This window comes from Amblyomma americanum, chromosome 10, assembly GCF_052857255.1.
Source record: "Amblyomma americanum isolate KBUSLIRL-KWMA chromosome 10, ASM5285725v1, whole genome shotgun sequence".
In the NCBI taxonomy this organism is placed as follows: domain Eukaryota; kingdom Metazoa; phylum Arthropoda; class Arachnida; order Ixodida; family Ixodidae; genus Amblyomma; species Amblyomma americanum.
The window spans coordinates 132,975,502-132,995,001 of record NC_135506.1 but is presented as its reverse complement, the minus strand read 5'-3'; the positions used below and the strand labels follow the sequence as shown (position 1 = coordinate 132,995,001).

The 19,500-nt window shown below is 44.6% G+C and overlaps 1 protein-coding gene across 1 annotated transcript in view; it reads left to right on the top strand.

The window, feature by feature from the left end:
• Positions 1-19,500, top strand: part of LOC144106427 (uncharacterized) — a 306,858-nt gene that overhangs the window by 139,557 nt on the left and 147,801 nt on the right. Inside the window, exons 5-6 of the mRNA XM_077639237.1 lie at positions 8,198-8,397; positions 16,144-16,312. Coding sequence (XP_077495363.1) covers positions 8,198-8,397; positions 16,144-16,312 — 369 coding nt within the window. The remainder of the gene's footprint in view (positions 1-8,197; positions 8,398-16,143; positions 16,313-19,500) is intronic.

Sequence of the window (19,500 nt, the reverse complement as noted above, 5' to 3'; positions counted from 1 at the left end):
CAAAGTCAATGAATATGCAATCAATAACCGAAGAACGGTCCAAAGCTGCAAAAAGGTCATTATTAAATACGATTAACTGATTTCTTCGAAAACCATGTTGATGGGCTGTAAAAAAAGAGTTGGACTCAAAGTAACTCATGAGGGCAGTATAGATTACATGTTCAAGCAATTTGCATGGAATAGAAGTTAATTAGATTGGTGTGTAGTTTATAGGGATGTGAAAATCACCAGACTTGTGTACTGGAACCACATTGCACACCTCCCAGTCGTCAGGGAGCGTGCCGGCCTGCAATGACTGAGTAAAAATTTCAGACAACATAAGTGAACAATAAGTAATAGTGTTTTTCAACATCTTATTACTGATACCATCAGTTCCTGCAGAAGATGACATTTTAGCATTATCAATAAGTTTGTAAATCCCCTCCCAGTCAATGGTGATTGCATTCATCATTTGGAAGTCAAATGTAGGCATGTCGGGAAGAGTAACAGGTGTAGTTGTTACGAAACAGAGAAAATGTACGATTTAATAATGTGCTACATTCGTTCAGTGGAACCAGGCTACCTTGGTTATCTGTCAATATCATATCCTTTTTGGCTTCACGTTACGGATAGCCCAGAAGTGGCGTGGGTTAGTAATCAGCATTCTAGGCAAGGTATGTTGAAAAAAGTTGCCTTTTGCGCTGAAAAGGGCGTTTTTTGTTGCGATGCCAGAGTAAGATAAGCAATCCATCTCTCAGTAGAGTTAGATGCCGTGCAGTGACGAAAGATGCGTTTTTTTTTTGTTTAGCAGTCGCCTCAAAGAAACACTGAACCATGGTAAACGTTTAATGCACGTTATTATAAGAAGTGGGATGTCCTTATCAGTGAGGGCTTCCAGTTTGTCTTTGAAAACAGACCAGTTGTCATGCAGTGAACGCTCCCAAAATATCGGGAAAAGATTTCAGCAAATTTTTCTGGTTCGGTGTTAATTGCAGAATAATTTTCATTTTTGTAAGCCCGGATTACCATATAATGTTTGACTCACGGGACGGCAGAGTGAAGTTAATAATTGAATGGTCGCTTAGTCCAGGCAGGAGTGTAAGAGATGAAACGGAATCAGGGCAAGGTCCAGAATGTTGGCAGTGGATGCTGTAATGCGAGTTGGCTCTTTCACAAGTTGACAGAGGTTAAACCTTGAACATATGTCAAGGAAGGCTAACATTTCTGAAGAATAAGAAACAGCAGGGGGTCTTCGGCCCATAATATAGTCGAGAAATTAAAATCGCCGAAGAGAAAAATTGGTGGTTTTGGAAACCTGAGTACAGTTTTTTTAAGACAGTCATGGAGGCTATCACAAAAACTGCTCTCTGATTGGGGCGGCTGGTAAAAGGCACAAAATACGGTTTCCTTATGATTTATCTTAATACATGTGCTAGGAAATTCTAGCTCCGATGGTACGAGAACGTCATATGAAAAGAAGTCATCTGCAACTGCGATCAAAACCCCGCCACCCGAACGCTCAGAACAATCGTGTCTATAAACAGTGTAATGTCGTTCACAATCAAACAGTTCAGAATTATCAATTAAAATCGCCGAAGAGAAAAATTGGTGGTTTTGGAAACCTGAGTACAATTTTTTTAAGACAGTCATGGAGGCTATCACAAAAACTGCTCTCTGATTGGGGCGGCTGGTAAAAGGCACAAAATACGGTTTCCTTATGATTTATCTTAATACATGTGCTAGGAAATTCTAGCTCCGATGGTACGAGAACGTCATATGAAAAGAAGTCATCTGCAACTGCGATCAAAACCCCGCCACCCGAACGCTCAGAACAATCGTGTCTATAAACAGTGTAATGTCGTTCACAATCAAACAGTTCAGAATTATCAATTTTTCAAGACAACCATGTTTCAGTGATAACAATCACATCGGCACCGCACGTGTCTATATGAGCGGATAGGGCGTCGCGTTTATTCATGAGGCTTGGAATAGTCGTGAAAAAGAATCTGGGATCACGCATGCATTCTGCGTCAACTGCAGCTGATCCCTTATCACCGAAAACGGACGAGTTTGAAGAGCCCCCTGCTTCATTGGCATGTGCAGATGTCACGACGGGCTCAATTTCGCAGACATGATCAGTTTGCGGACAATAAACGTAGCATATCTTATTCACATGTAGTTTATTGTAGCGCAACGATAGAATTCTTAAATACTTTTACTGAATTCTAACAACTTTTTCCGCGATTGTCTGGTGGCCTTACAGAAATATTCTTGCACACTAATGTGTTTTTTAACTTATCTTTTTGCGATAAGATGCTGCCTTCGGTCTTGGGGGAAAGAAATTTAACAATTATCAGCCGGGTTTCAGCTAGAACGAAAGGCCCTAACCTATGCGCGCGAGAGATGGCCTCATCATTTAGTGGCAGCGAGTGGGAATCTATTAAAAGGGTTCGTACTTTTTGCTCGGTTTGGGCCAAAGTCTCATTTGCTTCATCTTCAATTCCTTGGAAAATTAAATTGTCACGGCATGACCTATCCTTACAATAATTGAGACGAGTTTGGATCGTGGTAGTCTCGCCTTTAACAGCATCAGTGACTACGCGACTAAGTCCTGCAGCATCATGGATCCCTTCAAGAGTGTCTACTCCTACGCAACTCAGGGTAGTTGGCTATACAAGGTTAACCCTAGCCGTCAGGAAGGAAAGAAAAAGCAAAGAAGGGAGGAGAGTACCGGAAAGTTGCGAGAAAGAAGATAAAAAACGTGAAAGGTGAAGGGGAGAACAGGAAAAGGCGACTGCCGGTTTCCCACGGTGGGGTCAGGCCGGAGGTACCGTCTGCAGGACGCTGGGGCCAAAGTGGTGCGCTGGCTCCGTCGAGGAGCATTAAAGGTCCAAACGCTCGGCCTCGGCTCAACCACGAGGATCCCTTTTTCCCCTGACACGGCGATGCCACGCACGGCTGGGCGCGTGTGCTCGGGTCCGTGGTGGTGCATTGCTCACCATCATCCTCTTGCGGGGATGTCCCTGCGGATGCTCAGGAACCCGTGGTGTTGCCACTCACCAACGTCTGCATGTAGCAGACGCCTCAATGGGGGAATGTTTAAGTGCGGACATACACAAAAGCATGACGGTGATTCGTTCAAAATGCAATCAAGCTTTTTCTCTCAGAAATGAAATAAACTTTGTCCATGAGAAAGCGTTCATGCTTGCGCTTCCAGCATGCAAGAGCATGCATGAATAAAAAAGGCAAAGGCTTTAACTTGCTCAACGCGGAGCATGGGCGTGACCAATTGAAACTTTTTCACGTGCGAGAAAGCAAGCACTCGCCGCATCCCTCTAAAGTAGGCTTACAAATCTGCAGAGTGCCAGTGACTATGCACACAGATACCGGGGAAGCGATATCTATGGTGAACGCGAAGCTGCGAGACAAGCTCAGACGGAGATGGAAAACGGCAGGATAGAAATAGACTTTAGGCGGTGCGCAGCTCTGAACGAAAGTCCAAGCAAACGTCGTTGCAGAATACGGGAGCCGAAGGAAAGCGTTGCCTGTTGTGGTGGTACCTGGATCGCTGCCATGACTCTTGGGCCGAGATTTGCTCGGGCACCTGTAGCTAAATTGGAATAACGTTTTCAGCGTAGAAGGGGACCAGAAAATCACGTACTTGTTCCACAAGTACCTCGAAGTGCTCTCAGCAGGTGTAGGTTTAATAAAAGACTATCCAGCTTGTGTAGTTTTGAAAGTCCTACCAGACTTTTGCAGAAAGCAAAAAATGGCTCACTCCAGGTATTGTCCTAACTTTCTGAGAGCCGTCAAAGCCGCTAGGATTAATGACCAACGCACCTGCCTATGAAGTAGAGAAAGGTATATCTCATGTGGTTGTCTGCCACGAAAAGCCAATAGAGTACGCCTCGCGAACCGTTAGCAAAGCCGAAGCAGGGTATTCACACCAGGAAGAGGAGGCGTTGGGACAAAATGATTGCACAAATACATTTTTGAGCCTGAGTTCACAATCTCCTCTGATAATTTGCAGCCGAAGGGCCTACTAGGGTACGACAGGCCCATTCTTGTGTCTGAAGCCACTCGCAAGAAAAGATTGATGCTTTTGCTCGCTGGATCTCGCTACACCTGGCAATATCGCAACAGAGAATCGGTGTCAAATGCGGACGCGCTTTTACGCATTCCATTGATGAACGGACATGATGCCAGTGACTACAACCAATTCTTAGCGACGCAGCACTTGCTCTCATTAGCGGAAAAGATTGAAAATGAGACGCAAGACCCTGTAATATTAAATGTCATGATTTACACGCGAAACGGCTGGCACTCAAATGTACGCGAGGAAGAACTTGCGCCGTACTTTGCAAGGCGTCACGAGCTGTCGATTGATCATGACTGCATTACGCGGTGCAACCGTGTTGTTGTCACGCGCTCCTTGGAATATTCTGTCTTGAAGCTCTTGCATGAATGTCACCAGGGGTCAACTCGAATGAAGATGCTAGTAAAGAGAGACAGAAGACATTGAAGAAACAGTGCGAGAGTGCACAACGAGCCAGCTGAATCAAAATGCCGCTTCAGGACTTCCCGTAACATCATAGGAATGGCCGGCACGGCGCTGGTAAAGGATACATGTCGATTTTGCATACAGCAAGCCATACTGGTTACTGGTTCTTGTAGATGCGAACTCTCGATGGGTTGAGGTGGCCTGCATAACAACTACAACGGCGGGAAAAACTGTAGAAAAGCTGCCTACTATTTTACCAAATTTTGGTCTACCAGAAGTACTGTTTCCTGTGAATGACGCGCTACACACTAACAAAAACGACAACTGAAACGGGGGACACAGAAAAAGCGCGCACTAACAACTCAGATTTGTTCTGGTACGATGGTACATAAATACATTTCATGCACGTGCTGAAACAATCAATTCATTGCCAACGGCTGTGTCGCAGGCTCCTTCGTTTCTGGATTAGATGTAACTCCTCACTTCATTTCAACACCGAGGATGTGCTTACGCACTCGTCTTCACTCTCCTCCCATATCTCAAAGGCTTCTTTTATTTCTCTTTCTTTCTCGTCCTTTTTCCTTTGCATCTACCCTCATGTACCTACAATTGACCGATGAGGGCAGAAGTTGGGCTCGCCCGTTTCCTAGCCCCGATAAGGCTTACGTGGAGACTACAGCCGTTTTATGTAGGCAGCCCCAATTAGGCTAGCCGAGCTTTTTCGAGCATAGAACCTACTTTGATGTTCCATCTACCCTCAAGTACCTCACTATAGGAGTGATGTGGGCTACATATAAAAATGTGGCTTCAGTAGCCCTAGCAAAAGCGTGCCACACCCATGTAGAATCAACTGGGGCAAGCTGAATTTGGGCTGGCTCACTTATTCCCCACCAGGGGCCGACGTAGGTGCTCTAGCGGTCGCCCCAGCCGTGCGGCTAGCGGAGGAGCGCCGCTGTTTTGGCCTGCGAGAGAAGATGGATAGGCGCGGAGACGCGGAAGTTCAAATTTTGTCTGCATATAACTCAGCCTCAACAAAACGCACTAAAAAATTTTTGCTGCAGGATAATTACGAAGCGCCGGCATTTAACATCCAACATATATGGCAACTTTTGTTGAGAGCCCCTTTCTCGGGCTCTTTAAGGTGGCGCTTAAGTGTCGCCGCTAACATTTTTTTTTTCCACGCTGGCCGGCGAGAGCGCGCACTGTTGCACGGACAGTAACCCGTTACTCCTGTCCTTCCTCGAGGCGACTCGCGTCAGCAGCACCTATGAAGCATCGCGCCGCTTTTCGGGCTGACATGATGCTTCGCATAAAAGGCAATGACCTAGAGGCAGCTAGTACTCGAACTCGGCAAGCGCACCGAGCTAGTTTCTTCGTCCGTTCTGCCCGTAATAAACCACTGCTTGTAACAGTATTGTCTTAGACTAGAAGGCTACAAAGTGGGCATGTGGCGCGGCACAAAGCGCTGGAGCAAGGACAACCGCCATTAAATTGGGACATAGCCATCTGCCCTGTCGTTCTTTCTTCATCGGCTTGTCGTCACACAACATTTAGTGGAGGTGCGGGTTGTTCATCGGCACACTGGTCCTGAAGCTTCGGCTTGCTGCGTCTGCTGCGGTCGTCGGCCTTGTGTTCCTGGCACGCGCAGCCCGCCTGTGAACCAGCCCGCCTGGCCAGAACCGACCTCGGCGTTCGCCCCTGCCCCGTCCCCCGCCCCGACCACAAGACACGACGAACTGATCCTACTGACCAGACCCCAATAAGCGACCCGACCGATCCGACGAACATCAGCACACAGCTCCCCTTCCTATGTCGCTTTGTGTGGCCATGGACATCGGCCATCGACTCAAGGTGACCTGTGTGCCACAAGCTGTCTAAGCCAGGCTCATTCGATTATTCGCAAGCGACTAAGGTAGTGCTCTTTCATTGTGACGGCAAGCCCTACATACTCTTCTCTTCTGCGTTCATACCTCCTGTAACGCCCATCGTCATGTCTTACGTTTCGCCGTCACTGCATGCCATTTATTTAGTTCGTACGATCGGAAAGATCGCTCGGTGGCCCCTGGCAGCGTCACGGACTGGAAGACTACAAAGTGAGCAGTGGTGCGGCACGGCGCTCTCGCGCTAATCCCACCGCCATTAACTCGTGTCATAGCCATCTGCCATGGCGTTCTCACTTTATCGGGTTGCCATCACGTAACATTAATGTGCCTGTGCGCTATGCTTTCCAGCCGTTAGACTATATATTTGATATTGTATCGAATACTACACAGTTCCATTTTATTGCCGGTTTTCAAATAACTCGTGTTCGTGGTAATTTTTTAAATGTAAGCACGGCATTTCTTGAAATGTATTTCATGAAATACATTTTGATATTTCCTTTATTTGTTTATCGTATGCAATCCTCACAGTCATGTTGGTGCATAGACTGATACTGCGCTAACTCCACTGTATCTAATTTGAGTTGTAAGGTGTAATTATATTGCTTTCATTTTCTTTAAACCCAAGTGAGGGTTTCAGAGGCTCCCTCAAGCTTCCTAGAGCAGCTTTTATCCGTGAAAACCTACCACCCTGTTCTGGAAAATAAATTTAATCATCTAATAACGAATGAACTCGGCAAGAACACAGGCATACTTGTATTTTCTACCCCTTCTTCTTTACTTCCCTTCAACCCTCTCTTCTTTTTCATGGTCATCTTCTTCTTTCTCTCCCTCTTCATCGCACTCCTGACTTCGTTTGGCTTCTGTTTTCTTCTTTATGTCATCTTTCCCAACGCTAATAGATGGGTCCATAGCAAGAGTTATCTTACATAGTAACATTGATCTAGCAACACTGATCCTTCCTCTTCTTTTTTCTGTACTTTCTCTTCTTTCTCTTGGTTTGGCTTTTGACTTCCTTTGGCTTACGGATTTCTAGGACAGCTGCTATTGCAGCGGCGTTAACTTGCATTCAGTAACAGATTCACTCCGGATGGGAATGGCTTGCTAGTAAAGGCTCCCGCCATGAAATGAAACATGTCGTATTGGAAGCACTGAAGAAAAGAAGCCAAACTAAATGGCGCACATTTGTGCTCTTATCTTAGAAACAGCGCAGGGACATTGATGAGAGAAGAAACACACACTGACTTCCAGCTGTATTGTGCTCTAGTTGTATGTGAGTGCCCTGTCCGTGTGCATCCTTACTCGTCCGTGTTCTTCCTCCGTTAAAAAACGTTGTCGCACCAACTAGCACAAGCTTCGACTTCTACTGTCTGCGAACAACTATTACACATCTATTGACGAACAAGAATACCTCAAAAAAGCTCACGCTGCTGTAATGAGAAGAGACTACAGTTTATAAATACGTGTAACTATGGACAAAGTAAACTGCAGGAAATATTCATTTTTCGCAAGGTACATTTCAGTTTATTACGTCTGGCATGCGTCGTGTTTCTAGGTGAAGACTTATTTAATAGACTAATGACTGAATCCTGAAAGTGCTCTACTTTGAGACATATCACCGCAGTGTGAATTAACTTCCTCCAAATTTTTATTACTTCTTTGTTTTAGATGCCCTATTCCGCTCTTCCTGTGGGCGCTTCCACCACACACTTTTTTGCTAGGGGAGCTCATAAACATGTGCGATCATCTTTATAATTTCTCTACCAACTGTGCTGTTGTAAAGCTCCTGCGATGCACAGTGTTCACTTCAAAAAGTATACATAAATTCTCCTCGCAGGCCCTGGTGGTATCGGGTGATAACGACGGAATGGTGAGCTTCTCAAAACTCAAGGAGACACGTCGGAGTCAGTTTGAGACTCCAGCGCCGGCCGACCCAGAGGACGTGCTCCTTGTGTTCCAGACGAGCGGGTCCACCGGTCTGCCGAAAGCAGCTCTCATCAGACACCGCAACTTCATCGCTGAATTGGTCACCTTCGGGTATGAAACCTGTACTGAAACCAATCTCGGAACTACAACAAAGCCAGGGCGCGGAAAAGGAGCTAAAAAAAAACAGCGAGACGTGGACCTACGTTGTTAAACAAACAAGGGTAGGAAGATGAATCGAGATTCTATATTATCGAAACTTTCGTTGAAGTTCGCTTAGAAAAAAACGAATCTACAAGTGCGTGGTTTTAAATGGACAGGAAAGCCGGTTAGGTTACACACGGGAGGGGAGGGGGTTCAAAAATGGCACGAGCATATTCAAGTTTTGTTCGTACAACATTCTGATGAGGAATTAGGCTAAACAAACAGCTTTCAGTTTCTACAGTGGTAGCAATTAAAACCCCGTTCATTAGGTTCGGCGTCGCGGTATTAGTGGGCGTAACAGGTTGGTTGTAACAATGGGGCAATAGCAGGGTTACCTTAAGATGAAGGTAACTGTGGAAGGAGGAAGGTGAGCCGAGAAGGCATGAATGCGTAGCCGGAAGGTGATTCCTATGAAGACCATCCGAAGGGTCGTGCAGCAGAAAGAGGAGGGAGATTACGGCTACAGACGAGGAATGTGGCACGCTCCATCTGCGGCGACTGCTTCAAGGCACGCGAGCCGAATATGTGTTCCGTACTGGTGCGCCTGGAGCAGAGGAATAAAAAGGAGGGCTAGCGACGAACGAGTTTGCGTGGAAAGCAAAGAAGTGTGGTCTACAATATATATATATATATATATATATATATATATATATATATATATATATATATATATATATATATATATATATATATATATATATATATATATATATATATATATATATATATATATATATATATATATATATATATATATATATATATATATATATATATATATACATGCCAGTCTCAAATACTCTAACAACTTATGTCACGAAACGAAATACCTCAGGAGCGGCGGCAGCGAAGCCTCGCGTTGCACAGCCGTAACCGTCCTGATTTCTTTCTTTTAGTTGACACTTTCGTTGTTACATTAGTATTGAGGCTTTTAAATGATTTATGTAATTCTCGCTATCGCCACCGACACATTCGAAATGATTTGTGTCATTTCGGTAGGACTAAACGCTTCGCAACCTTCTTCGGAGAAATAGATGCCATAAAAAAAGATAAAGCGGCCGACTGGGCTGGTTGGTTTTGCATCTTAATTAATTGGCAGCGCACAAGCAAACAGACAGAAAGAAGCGCTTGTCCCATTCTTTCTGTCTGTGTTTGCTTGTGCGCTGCCATTTCATTAAGATACAAAAAGGTATTGTTACGAAAAACCAAAAGTTGGTCGTTGGGTCGGGCTCTGGAAAGTTGGGTTGTTTAGGGCTTGTCTGCGTCATTATTGCCGTCCTTCGTGTTTCTTCTGGGAATTTTTTTCATCTCAATTTTTATGGAACAGTTTTCTTTATAGAAGACACCGCTTGCTCTTTGTCATTCTTGACACCAAGCCTAAGCTATCAAAAATCAGGTCAACTACACCTGTTTGCTCTCACGACGTTTGCTTGTCCGCGAGAACAGCAACAGTGGCTGAGACGCCTTTGTAATTAGTCTGCGAGGTAGTATTGGTTGGTGAGTGGAGGGTAAACACGACACAGTTGCTCCAAAAAGACTGGCCCTCTTCCTGGTTTGAATTGCCGTTTCTGTCCTTTTTGGATGACCAATGCCAAAAGCAATTAAGAAACTGGGCACACGCCCAGTATGTCATAATGGAAACATCGACGGATGAAGATATATAGGAATACCTCAAGCACATTTTCGTTCGTTTCTGTTTGTCAACCGTTTGTCTTGTATGGACTTCAAAGTTGCGGTTCGCGTTAAGTTTTCTTACACGGTAAGGTTCTTAGCTACGCACTATTATGGCATGCATTTGTTTCAAATCGCAACAAGCAGTTGGAATGAATGGGAGAGCTTATCGTGCTGTACAATAGTATATTTGTTTGGAACAATGGTGTACATGTCGCGAGGAACAACATGCTGGGTTGATGTAGTGCGACAAGAAGATTATCGTGATAGCAAACATGTTGATGTTACTGCTTTGCTTAAATATATTTCAAAATAAAGTAGGCGAGTCATTTGTACCAAACATGAGTCCGTACTAAGTGTAGAAACGAGCAAGCGAAATAACACCGTGTACAAACACTGCAGCTGTACGCGAATGGTGAGCAGTCGAAACAGGGTTTTTTTTTCAGCTGTAAAGTAACTTAGAAAAACTACACCGCATTTTGAACTATTGCGCTCCTAAATAACTGCGGACAAAAATCGGACAGACGAGAACTAGGTGTGGCAACGTAGAGGAATTCCATAGTATTAACCAGCAGGTCGAAGCTATGGAATTAAGCTCAATAAGAGGTACAAGCTGAAGGTCGTAGAAGCCTAGACGTTAACATCTAGCTATGCTGACTAGATCGCAGAAAGTTTCTTTGAAGACGTGGAATTGGCAATGACCAAAGTAAAAACGGTAAACTGTACCGATGGGCGACTTCAAAGCGAAAGTAGGGAAGAAGCAATTGTAGGACTAAAAAGGAGATAGCCTTCATACTATGAGCTCGTCCTGGCACCGCACAGGATGCGGAAGCCCTTGGAAAGTTGCGTTGTAGCGACCACAGAATATTAAGGTCTTGAATCAGCCTAGATTTGAGCAGGTAATGAAAGAAACCAGGAAAGCGGAAGCCCGCAGGTGGGAGATTGAGAAATTTAGGCTATTGTTTCCGAACGGTTATCGGGATATAACTGAGGACGACGACATTAATGTTCAAGCAATTAACGATAATCTAACAGCTCTCATTACACAATTCGAATTAGAAGTACTCGGTATGTTTGCTCGACAGGATACTGTCAGGCTATATCAGGGGACAAAAGATCTGATTATGAAACTCCACAGCATGAAGGAGTCTCACCCCAGGACGGAATAGAACTGGCAGAGCTATCTGAGTAAATCATTAAGAAGATGGTAGCCAACATAAGGAAGTTTTCCATGGAAAACCTCGAGCACTCTCTAAAGAAAAGAGGTAGCCTAAAAGTGGTGAAGAGGAAACTAAGCTTAAGTAAAGACCCGATGTATTCGTTAAGCGATGCAGCGATGGTGTAGAGGTACAGCGTACGCCTCGAGTGCAAGAGGACCTAGGCTCTAATCCCAGTGCCGAGGAATTTGACACGGGGTTTGGAAAAAAAAGGACTCCGCACTCCTTCATCAGAACAAGATTTGGCCACCCTGGTGTAGTACTTGGCCACAACCTCCAATCAAAAAACCAATTAACCATAGATCCTCAGTCTCTAGCGGCTGCGGAGCAATTGACCAAGGCGGTGGTCAGACCTGTGACGAAGCGGAGGGCGCCATGAATATCTGGCTCCGGACAGACCACCATTGGAATCTGAACCTGCCAACGTCTAACGCTAGAACCTTATCTATTGAGGCTAGCCTAGCAGTGCTGTTCGGGTAACTAGCTGGCATTCAATGGAATGTCATAGGGCTTAGTGAGGTTAGGAGGACAGAGGAGGCGCATAAAGTACTAAAGGGAGGGCACATACTGTGCTATCCCGGATTAATGGATAGAGGAGAACTATGTGTAGGATTCGTCATCAATAAGGATATAGCTGGCAACATCGAGGAATTCTACAGTATTAATGAGAGGGTTGCAGCTATTGTAATTAAGCTCAATAGGAGGTATAAGCTGAAGGTGGTGCAGGCCTACCCGCCTACATGCAGTCATGATGACCAGACCATTGAAAGCTTCCATGAAGACGTGGATTTGGCAATGAGCAAAATAAAATCACCGTACTCTACTAATGGGCGACTTCAATGCGAAGGTGGGCAAGAAGCAGGATTTAAAAGAAACAGGCGATGCTACTTCTTGCAAAACGGTGGTTTTACTCCAAAAACCAGAAAAATACTTCTCTAATTTTTTTTATTCATTAAACTAATTAAGTGGCTTGACCAGTTGACTATTAGCGTTTTGGAGTGCATGTTGCCTAAATAGAAATAGGTGGGTTTCGATGTGACCGTTTTCGGTGAATCCACAATATTTATAGCTACATTAAATACCAATGCAAGAGGAGTTCTCAATTCTGATGCTAACAATGATATTGCAAAGATTCAGAAAGCACTCAAAAAAGTTCTGACCAAAAATTTAGATTAAAATTCATTTTAACTAATTCGCAAAGATGGAAAATTTTCTCCTCTTAAGCGGGTAGGTTTTTAACCAAAATGGCATCATCCACAGTTATTCTTTCGTGACACGACAGCGGATTTTAATACCTACATACATGTGGAGATAAACTTGTGCGAAGTGGAACGCATACAAAACAATAATTTTCTAAAACACCCAGAATATTGCATTTCCTTAGATTTTGGAGCATAATATCTTCCACAGAACTTTTTTTTTTCCAAATGCGATCTCAAAGCTTCTATTAGGACTTGTCCTAAGTAATATAAATTTTTGCAGCCAAATATGAAATGTCAAGAAACTTGCCCGTCTCTATCCGCGTGATATGGAGCTCCCGCTTTTGTTCGCCACTACCGCAGCGTTAGTCCTAAATTTCAGGGACAGGCACAAAAACGTTGGGCAAACAGGCACAGAGCACGTCGTGCTTTAAAAAGAGGACAAGCGGATGCAGAAAAAAATTGACGATAACGACGAACGACGCAGGAAGCATTCGCGCTGGCACGCAGCGAACAAGGAAAGAAAGCATTATCAACAAGTTTGGGAAGCAGAGCGGTACGGTGGGTCTTAACGTTAACATGCTGGAAACCAAAGTATTACTCAACATTCTATCAAGGGAACAGCAGTTCACAAGTGGCAGCGAGGTGCTGGAAGTGGTAAAGAAATATGTCTGCTTAGGCAGGTAGTGACTGCTAATCCGGATCATGACAGGGATATAACTAGAAGAATATGAATGGGGTGGAGCGCATATGGTAGGTTGTGTCTGATCATGAATGGAAGTTTACCAATATGCCTGAAGCGAAAAGTGTACAACAGCTGTATCTTGCCGGTAATCACCTACGGGGCAGAAGTACACGGAGGCTAGCGATAAAGATTCAGCTTAAGCTAAAGAGAACGCAGCCAGCTATGTAAATAAAAACATGGGTTTTACTTTAAGAGACCGGAAGCGGGCAGAGTGGGTGAGAGAAAAAAACACGGGTTAATGACATCCTAGTCAAAATCAAGAGGAAGAAATGGGCTTGGGCAGAGCATGTAATGCGAACGCAAGATAAACGGTTGTAGTTAAGTGTTACAGTGTATATTTCAATAGAAGGCAAGCGCAGCAGGGGGCGGCAGAAGGTGAGGTGCGCGGATGAGATTAAAAAGTTTGCAGGCATGGGATGGGCGCAGCTGGCAAATGACAGGGTTAATTGGAGAGACACAGGAGACGTCTTTGCCCTGCAGTGGGCGTAGTATGGATGATGATGATGAAGTTGACTAACGGAGTCCAAATAGTGGACTGCAGCTTCGCAGGGGGGGTGCTGCAGGCGCCAGTGAAAAGAACCGTCTCCGGCCGACTCCCCACAATTAACCGAGAAGGCTGGTCACCCCTCCCGTTGAGTACCTGCTCGTTGAGTGCCTGCGATTTCTCTTGAAAAAGGCTTGTTCTGCATGTTCTTTGCACGCGTTGGCCTGCCTGCAGATCTGTTTGCGCAGCCGCGTGGTTTTTGCCTCGTGCTTGAACGTTGACGAGCTTCAGAGGATTAGAAAAATGTTCAGGTGCAATAGAAATAAATGCGAAAAGCACGGCGCCCACGCGTCGCCCAGGTGGAATTTATCCTCAAGGAACTTGTACCTCGGTGGTAACGAAAAATGCTAGAGTGGTATATTATTGTATTTTAGATGTCCCTAGCGTATGTGTTGAGAGCAGTGTATACTACCCTGAGAGATAGGAATAAGTTCCAGCAGCGGAGCAGGTAGGTCCGCGCTGCTGGCATTTCTTTCTATTGTGACTGTACACTCTGTGTTGTAGGTTCAAAGAAATAGTGGAGAGTGATATTGTTTTTCGCAGCGGAAACCTGAAAAAAAGAATTGCAAGTGAATCAGGTTCACTTCGTGGAGCAGATTGTTCACGGAAACGCCGTTACCGTAACGACGAAATGTGCGTTGTAAACGACAAGATCATTTAAGATGTGGAATTCGAGGTAAATATTCTCTTCCGTCTTTTTTTTTGGCGAGGCCATTTGCAAAAAATAATTATATTGTTGGGTGGCTGAGCAGTTAGGTGCCAGCAACTTTGTTGGCCAGATGGTTGGGATTTCGTTACGTTTTTTACTGCAGTATATTGAAAATAATTTTTATTTGAACATAAAATGAAATGCCCATAAGGCGATGCGCTGAGCAGAAGAGAAAAACGAAAACACGCACGAAATGCGCCTACCAGCTGCTCGCTAATGGCTAACAGAAAAAAAAGCTCTAGTTTGGTTAATCAGTATAACATTGAGATAAACGGTTGGTATATATATTTTAATGCCAATCACAGCGCACACGCACTCCTAGAACAATGTATTTGCAGAGCCACGTTTAATATGCAAATGCTCATTCATGTGCAAGCAAACATATTGACTACTTTTATTTGTAGAAATTTATTATATTAGTAACGTAACTTCGGAAATTGTTCCGAGCGTCACACGTCAGCTCAATGAGGCCATCATTGACTGCCTCACTCGCGTCTGCTTAAAGCAGCTGTTGGTGTCAGTCACCAAAATAATTTTTTGCATTACCTAACCGGCGGAGGGCTTTACTGGCGAAAAAAAAAATAATGAAATGACAACTGAACATGGCATGCTTAGTGAATTATAGCAAAAGCAGGTCAGAAATAATATTACCCGTGCAACATACCCCTCATGTAAACCCCTCACCCAAGGGCCCTTGAGGTATCTGTAATAAATAGATAAACAAGTTTAGCAAGAAAAAACAGCTTACTTCATCCTTCGCACAGCAGTTATCTCGGCTTGCTCTCAACCATTCCATACCAACCAATCCGGACAAAAGCATTTTTTAACGAGAAAGAGCTTGTGAACGCATATTTACCGTGTACCGGCAGATTTGACTACAAGAATCTCCCATCTACATATTTTTTTTGCAATTAATGTTCTTGCTATCGTCCATTGTTCTATGCGAGCAATGGAAAATATTTTAAAAGTTTTTGCTACACATTGAAAGCATGGACCATTGTATTCAATATTTCCATTACAGTACGTCATAATTTACCAATATTGAAAGTGTTTTTCTAAGAATGTAGGTAGGACACGTACAAGAAATCTGCAGAATTCGATGGGCAGCTCTTGGCTCTTGGATTTCAGAGAACTATTGCGACAGCCCCCGATTAAACAATGTTTCCCCACTCTCTGAACGTCGGGACTCACAACGAGTGGCAACCCCTCTTGTACAGTTGTGAGCAGGAGGGCACGTGCTCACAATGAAAGAGCTCAATGCGCTCCGAAGGCGACGCCCCCGGACAAAAGTTCGAAAATGATCAGCAGGAGAGAGGCGGCGCTGTTTAAGCGGATATACACTTTACGTGCGCTTCCCTATAGGTAGGACCCTGACATCAATTTTCACCGCCACAGAAGACGTGCCAACTTCTGTGTCGACGCTTGAAACACACTGACTTGAGCAGTGACAAAGAGACGAACTATAGGTTTTTCCCCCTTTTGCTTTGATTGCCCACAACAGACCCATCCCCTCAACCTATCTTGGTTCTCTTGTTTCATTATTAATGGTCATCTCATGGTGGCGCGTGCAGCTACAAGAACCAGGGATTCTGCAAGGGAGTCATTTGTCTCGCCTACTTGCCGCTGATGCACGCCTCACCCATCTGGCTCATCTTCACCATGCTCACCCACCATGTCGAGGTCGTATTGGCCGCTCCCACGGACCTCAGCGCAGTGCTTGCGCCCATCCCTAAGTACAAGGTGAGTAAGGGCATAGAAACGAACGTTGCCACTCGGGAAGCCTGCAGGAAGATCTAAAAACTTCTACACGTCTTGCGCCTGGCTCTTTGGTCTTCACAATTGTCCTAAACCAGTGATTTCAGTGTTGGCGGTGTTAAGCCCTGCTTATCAAAGGTGCAACAATGCATACCGCTGTTTAGTTTTATTAAGTTAGATTTTATTTTAAAAAACCTGCAGATCCTCAAAAGAACGTGTTACTTAGGGACAAATGAAGGAGGTTATACAAAAAATGCAGCACATAATACTTACTACATAAAAAGTACTGCCAACAGTACTATCAACAGAGATTTGAACATATTAATATAGCACCAACAAAAAATTCTAAACACAAATCATGATAAACAAGCGGGAAGATGTGATCGAATAAAAGTTTGAGAAAAAAAAAGTCTGCGTAGGACTTACAGGAAGAAAAATTTGGGCGACATTTAAGCTACGCCTTTAGTATATGACGGGATAGCGTTAATGGGTCCCGACAGTGGCGGCTGTTGGTTACTCAAACACGGACACTTCTTGATTATGTGAAAGACCACGTGATATACATATAAAGCCCCGCATTAACGCAGTGGTTCGAAAACCTTTGTGGCCTGTGGGTAGCGTGCCGAACTCGCAGCCTAGCTGCAATGAGTTCGAATCCGGAATAATGACCGCAATTTCCTTTTCAGTGCAACTTATTTACCTTTTATACGTCCGTGTCCTAATGTTCTAATGATACTTGTGTCATGTTGCGACCTTTTAATCACTGGTTTCCTAATGTTTACTCACCTTTCGAAACTGCCGCCCACAAGTGACGTATCCAACTTTTCCACGAAACCAAATTTTGCGTGGACAACATCTACAACATACGCCGCCTGATTTTCAGCAAAATGGGTCCCAGAAAGTTGTCGCTTTGAATTTCGAAATTCTACAGAACCAGTACGTCAGCAGAGAACGATAATTATGCAGTTGTAAACAGTCATTACATATGCATGCATACAGAAAAGCATATGCAAACGAAAAAATGTACCAACAGAAAGGAAAAATCGGAAACAAGATAAATACGGCTATCTGAGCGGATGAGTTCTTGGAATTCATGTACGTTTCATTCGGTGACAATGGTAAATGACAGTTTAATTCTATCGACTATTGGGCATTGAATTAATGAGTAAAAGCATATTCGATGTGCTATGCGCTTTACTTTGAAGCAGCGATGGTGGAGTGCAAAGACGATTGAGGGTGATTGGAAGAAATCAGCCTGAAGTGACGGGTGACGATTAAGTTGGCGGAAAAGTGCGAGACGTCAATACCTTGTGGCCATGTGATAAGATGTCGACTTCTGCACGCGTCTTCCGTGCTGCGACACTAGTGAAACGTAGATAATTCGAGATGCAACGAGAGGCTAGGTTTTGCATTTATTCAGTGTTTTATTTTTATACGGTAGGCGTGGTGTGTATCCCAGATCACTGATGCGAACTCAGCTCTCGGAATAATTAATGCGACGGAATGAAGCTTCTTTAGGAGTGAAAGGACCTGTATTCGGTTTCGTTTTAAATGACCATGCAATTGGTTATCCGAAGGTACAATAATACCCTAGTTATACGGCCGACTTAAAAGCGGTTAAGTTTGCCTCAGTTAATATTAACCACAGTTGTGCGCTGTTAGACGGAGAGCCTAACCGCAGTTATGCCACTAACCGTGGTTATGGGTAACTGAGGTTGGCTACCTTGGTCAAGCGGCTAACTGACAAAATGGCTGCAACCATATCGGCTGAGCCCGCGATGCCCGCTGCCACATCAAGTGAACAGAAGCGTGTGAACTGGGCTGACGGCGCAACAGAAGCACTGATACGCATCTGGGAGGACAATCTCTCGGCTCTGCGGTCAAATACGCGCAATGCGAAAATATACAGCGCCATGGCGGACTCTCTGAACGCAGGCCTGCCGGCAGGCGAAAGGCCGTTTTGAGCAAAACAGGTCCGGCAGAAGCTGGAAAATCTCAGTAAGCACTACCGGTAAGTACGAAAGCCACTTCATATAAATGTGTAGCTTAGAAGCTCTTTTTTGTGCTTTTTAATGCTGGTATCCGGTGAGCTGCACGTACGCACAAACATTCGCCGTGCTTCATGTTGTGTCGTCCGGCATGACAGCAACTTTGCTGTAGAATACATTAGTCTTTTTCTGGCTGACCTGCGATGTGCGCGGATCGTTACTGACCTGAACTCGGCTCGTTTGAACTGGCCACTTGCATGTCTACTAACGGTAAGCGCGTCAAGTGCAGTGTTTTTCGGCAGCGTCTCCTGAATTGACTCCTATATCGTCCAAAGTGATGTGCGCCAGCAGAATGCAGGCTTGTTTCGGTATTGATACTCTTTGGAGCGCATAGCATGGCATGCATCCGCCTAGCAGTGCGAACGTCGCTGACGTAGTTTACACGCGCCGATAACCGATGACAATAACCCGGATTAATGGTGAGAGTTCGCGCAACAGTAGAAGGTCCTGCCTCGAGTTAGCTCAGCTTGCTACGTTTTTCGCAGCCTGTCGGCGGTCATGGTCGGCGGTCGCGCGGTATTAGTAAATGCTCAGAGGCTGTATAGAACCTGTATTCACTTTATATTTTCCGTCCCAAATTAACCGTAGCAACAGAAAAGTAATCTCGACGTGAAATCAGGTACCTGCGCTATCACGGTTGACTCTTGAGATGTACTACTTTATCTGCTGAATGTGCTGAACAGCATGTTTGTCCTCCGATTCTGCACCCTTTCAATCTATACAAAGACAGGCGGGATATGCACGTCTTCCATATGGGTAGCAGGTTCTTTCTTGTTTATTTGTCTTTAAACGAAACACTACCCGCCTATAAATTTTCTGATGCAATGTTTCATGGAATAAAACTACGTTTGTTTCTAGGTAGCGGAGGAGATCTGGCTCAAGCACTGGATCAAAAGGCATTGAATGGCCATTTTACTGGCTGCTGCACTCTGTTCTCGGAGCGCTGCCAGTGACTGACAGTAGCCTGGTGCAAGAAAGTGCGGAGGTAATCTAATTTCACTGGTTCAGAAAAACTAAATCTTACAGTTGCTGAAAGCATGCATATTTTATTCGCAAGTATTGTAATCCATCATGACTAGCAACGCTGCAAGAAGGAAATGGTTTTTTTTTTTTGCCTCGGCAAGA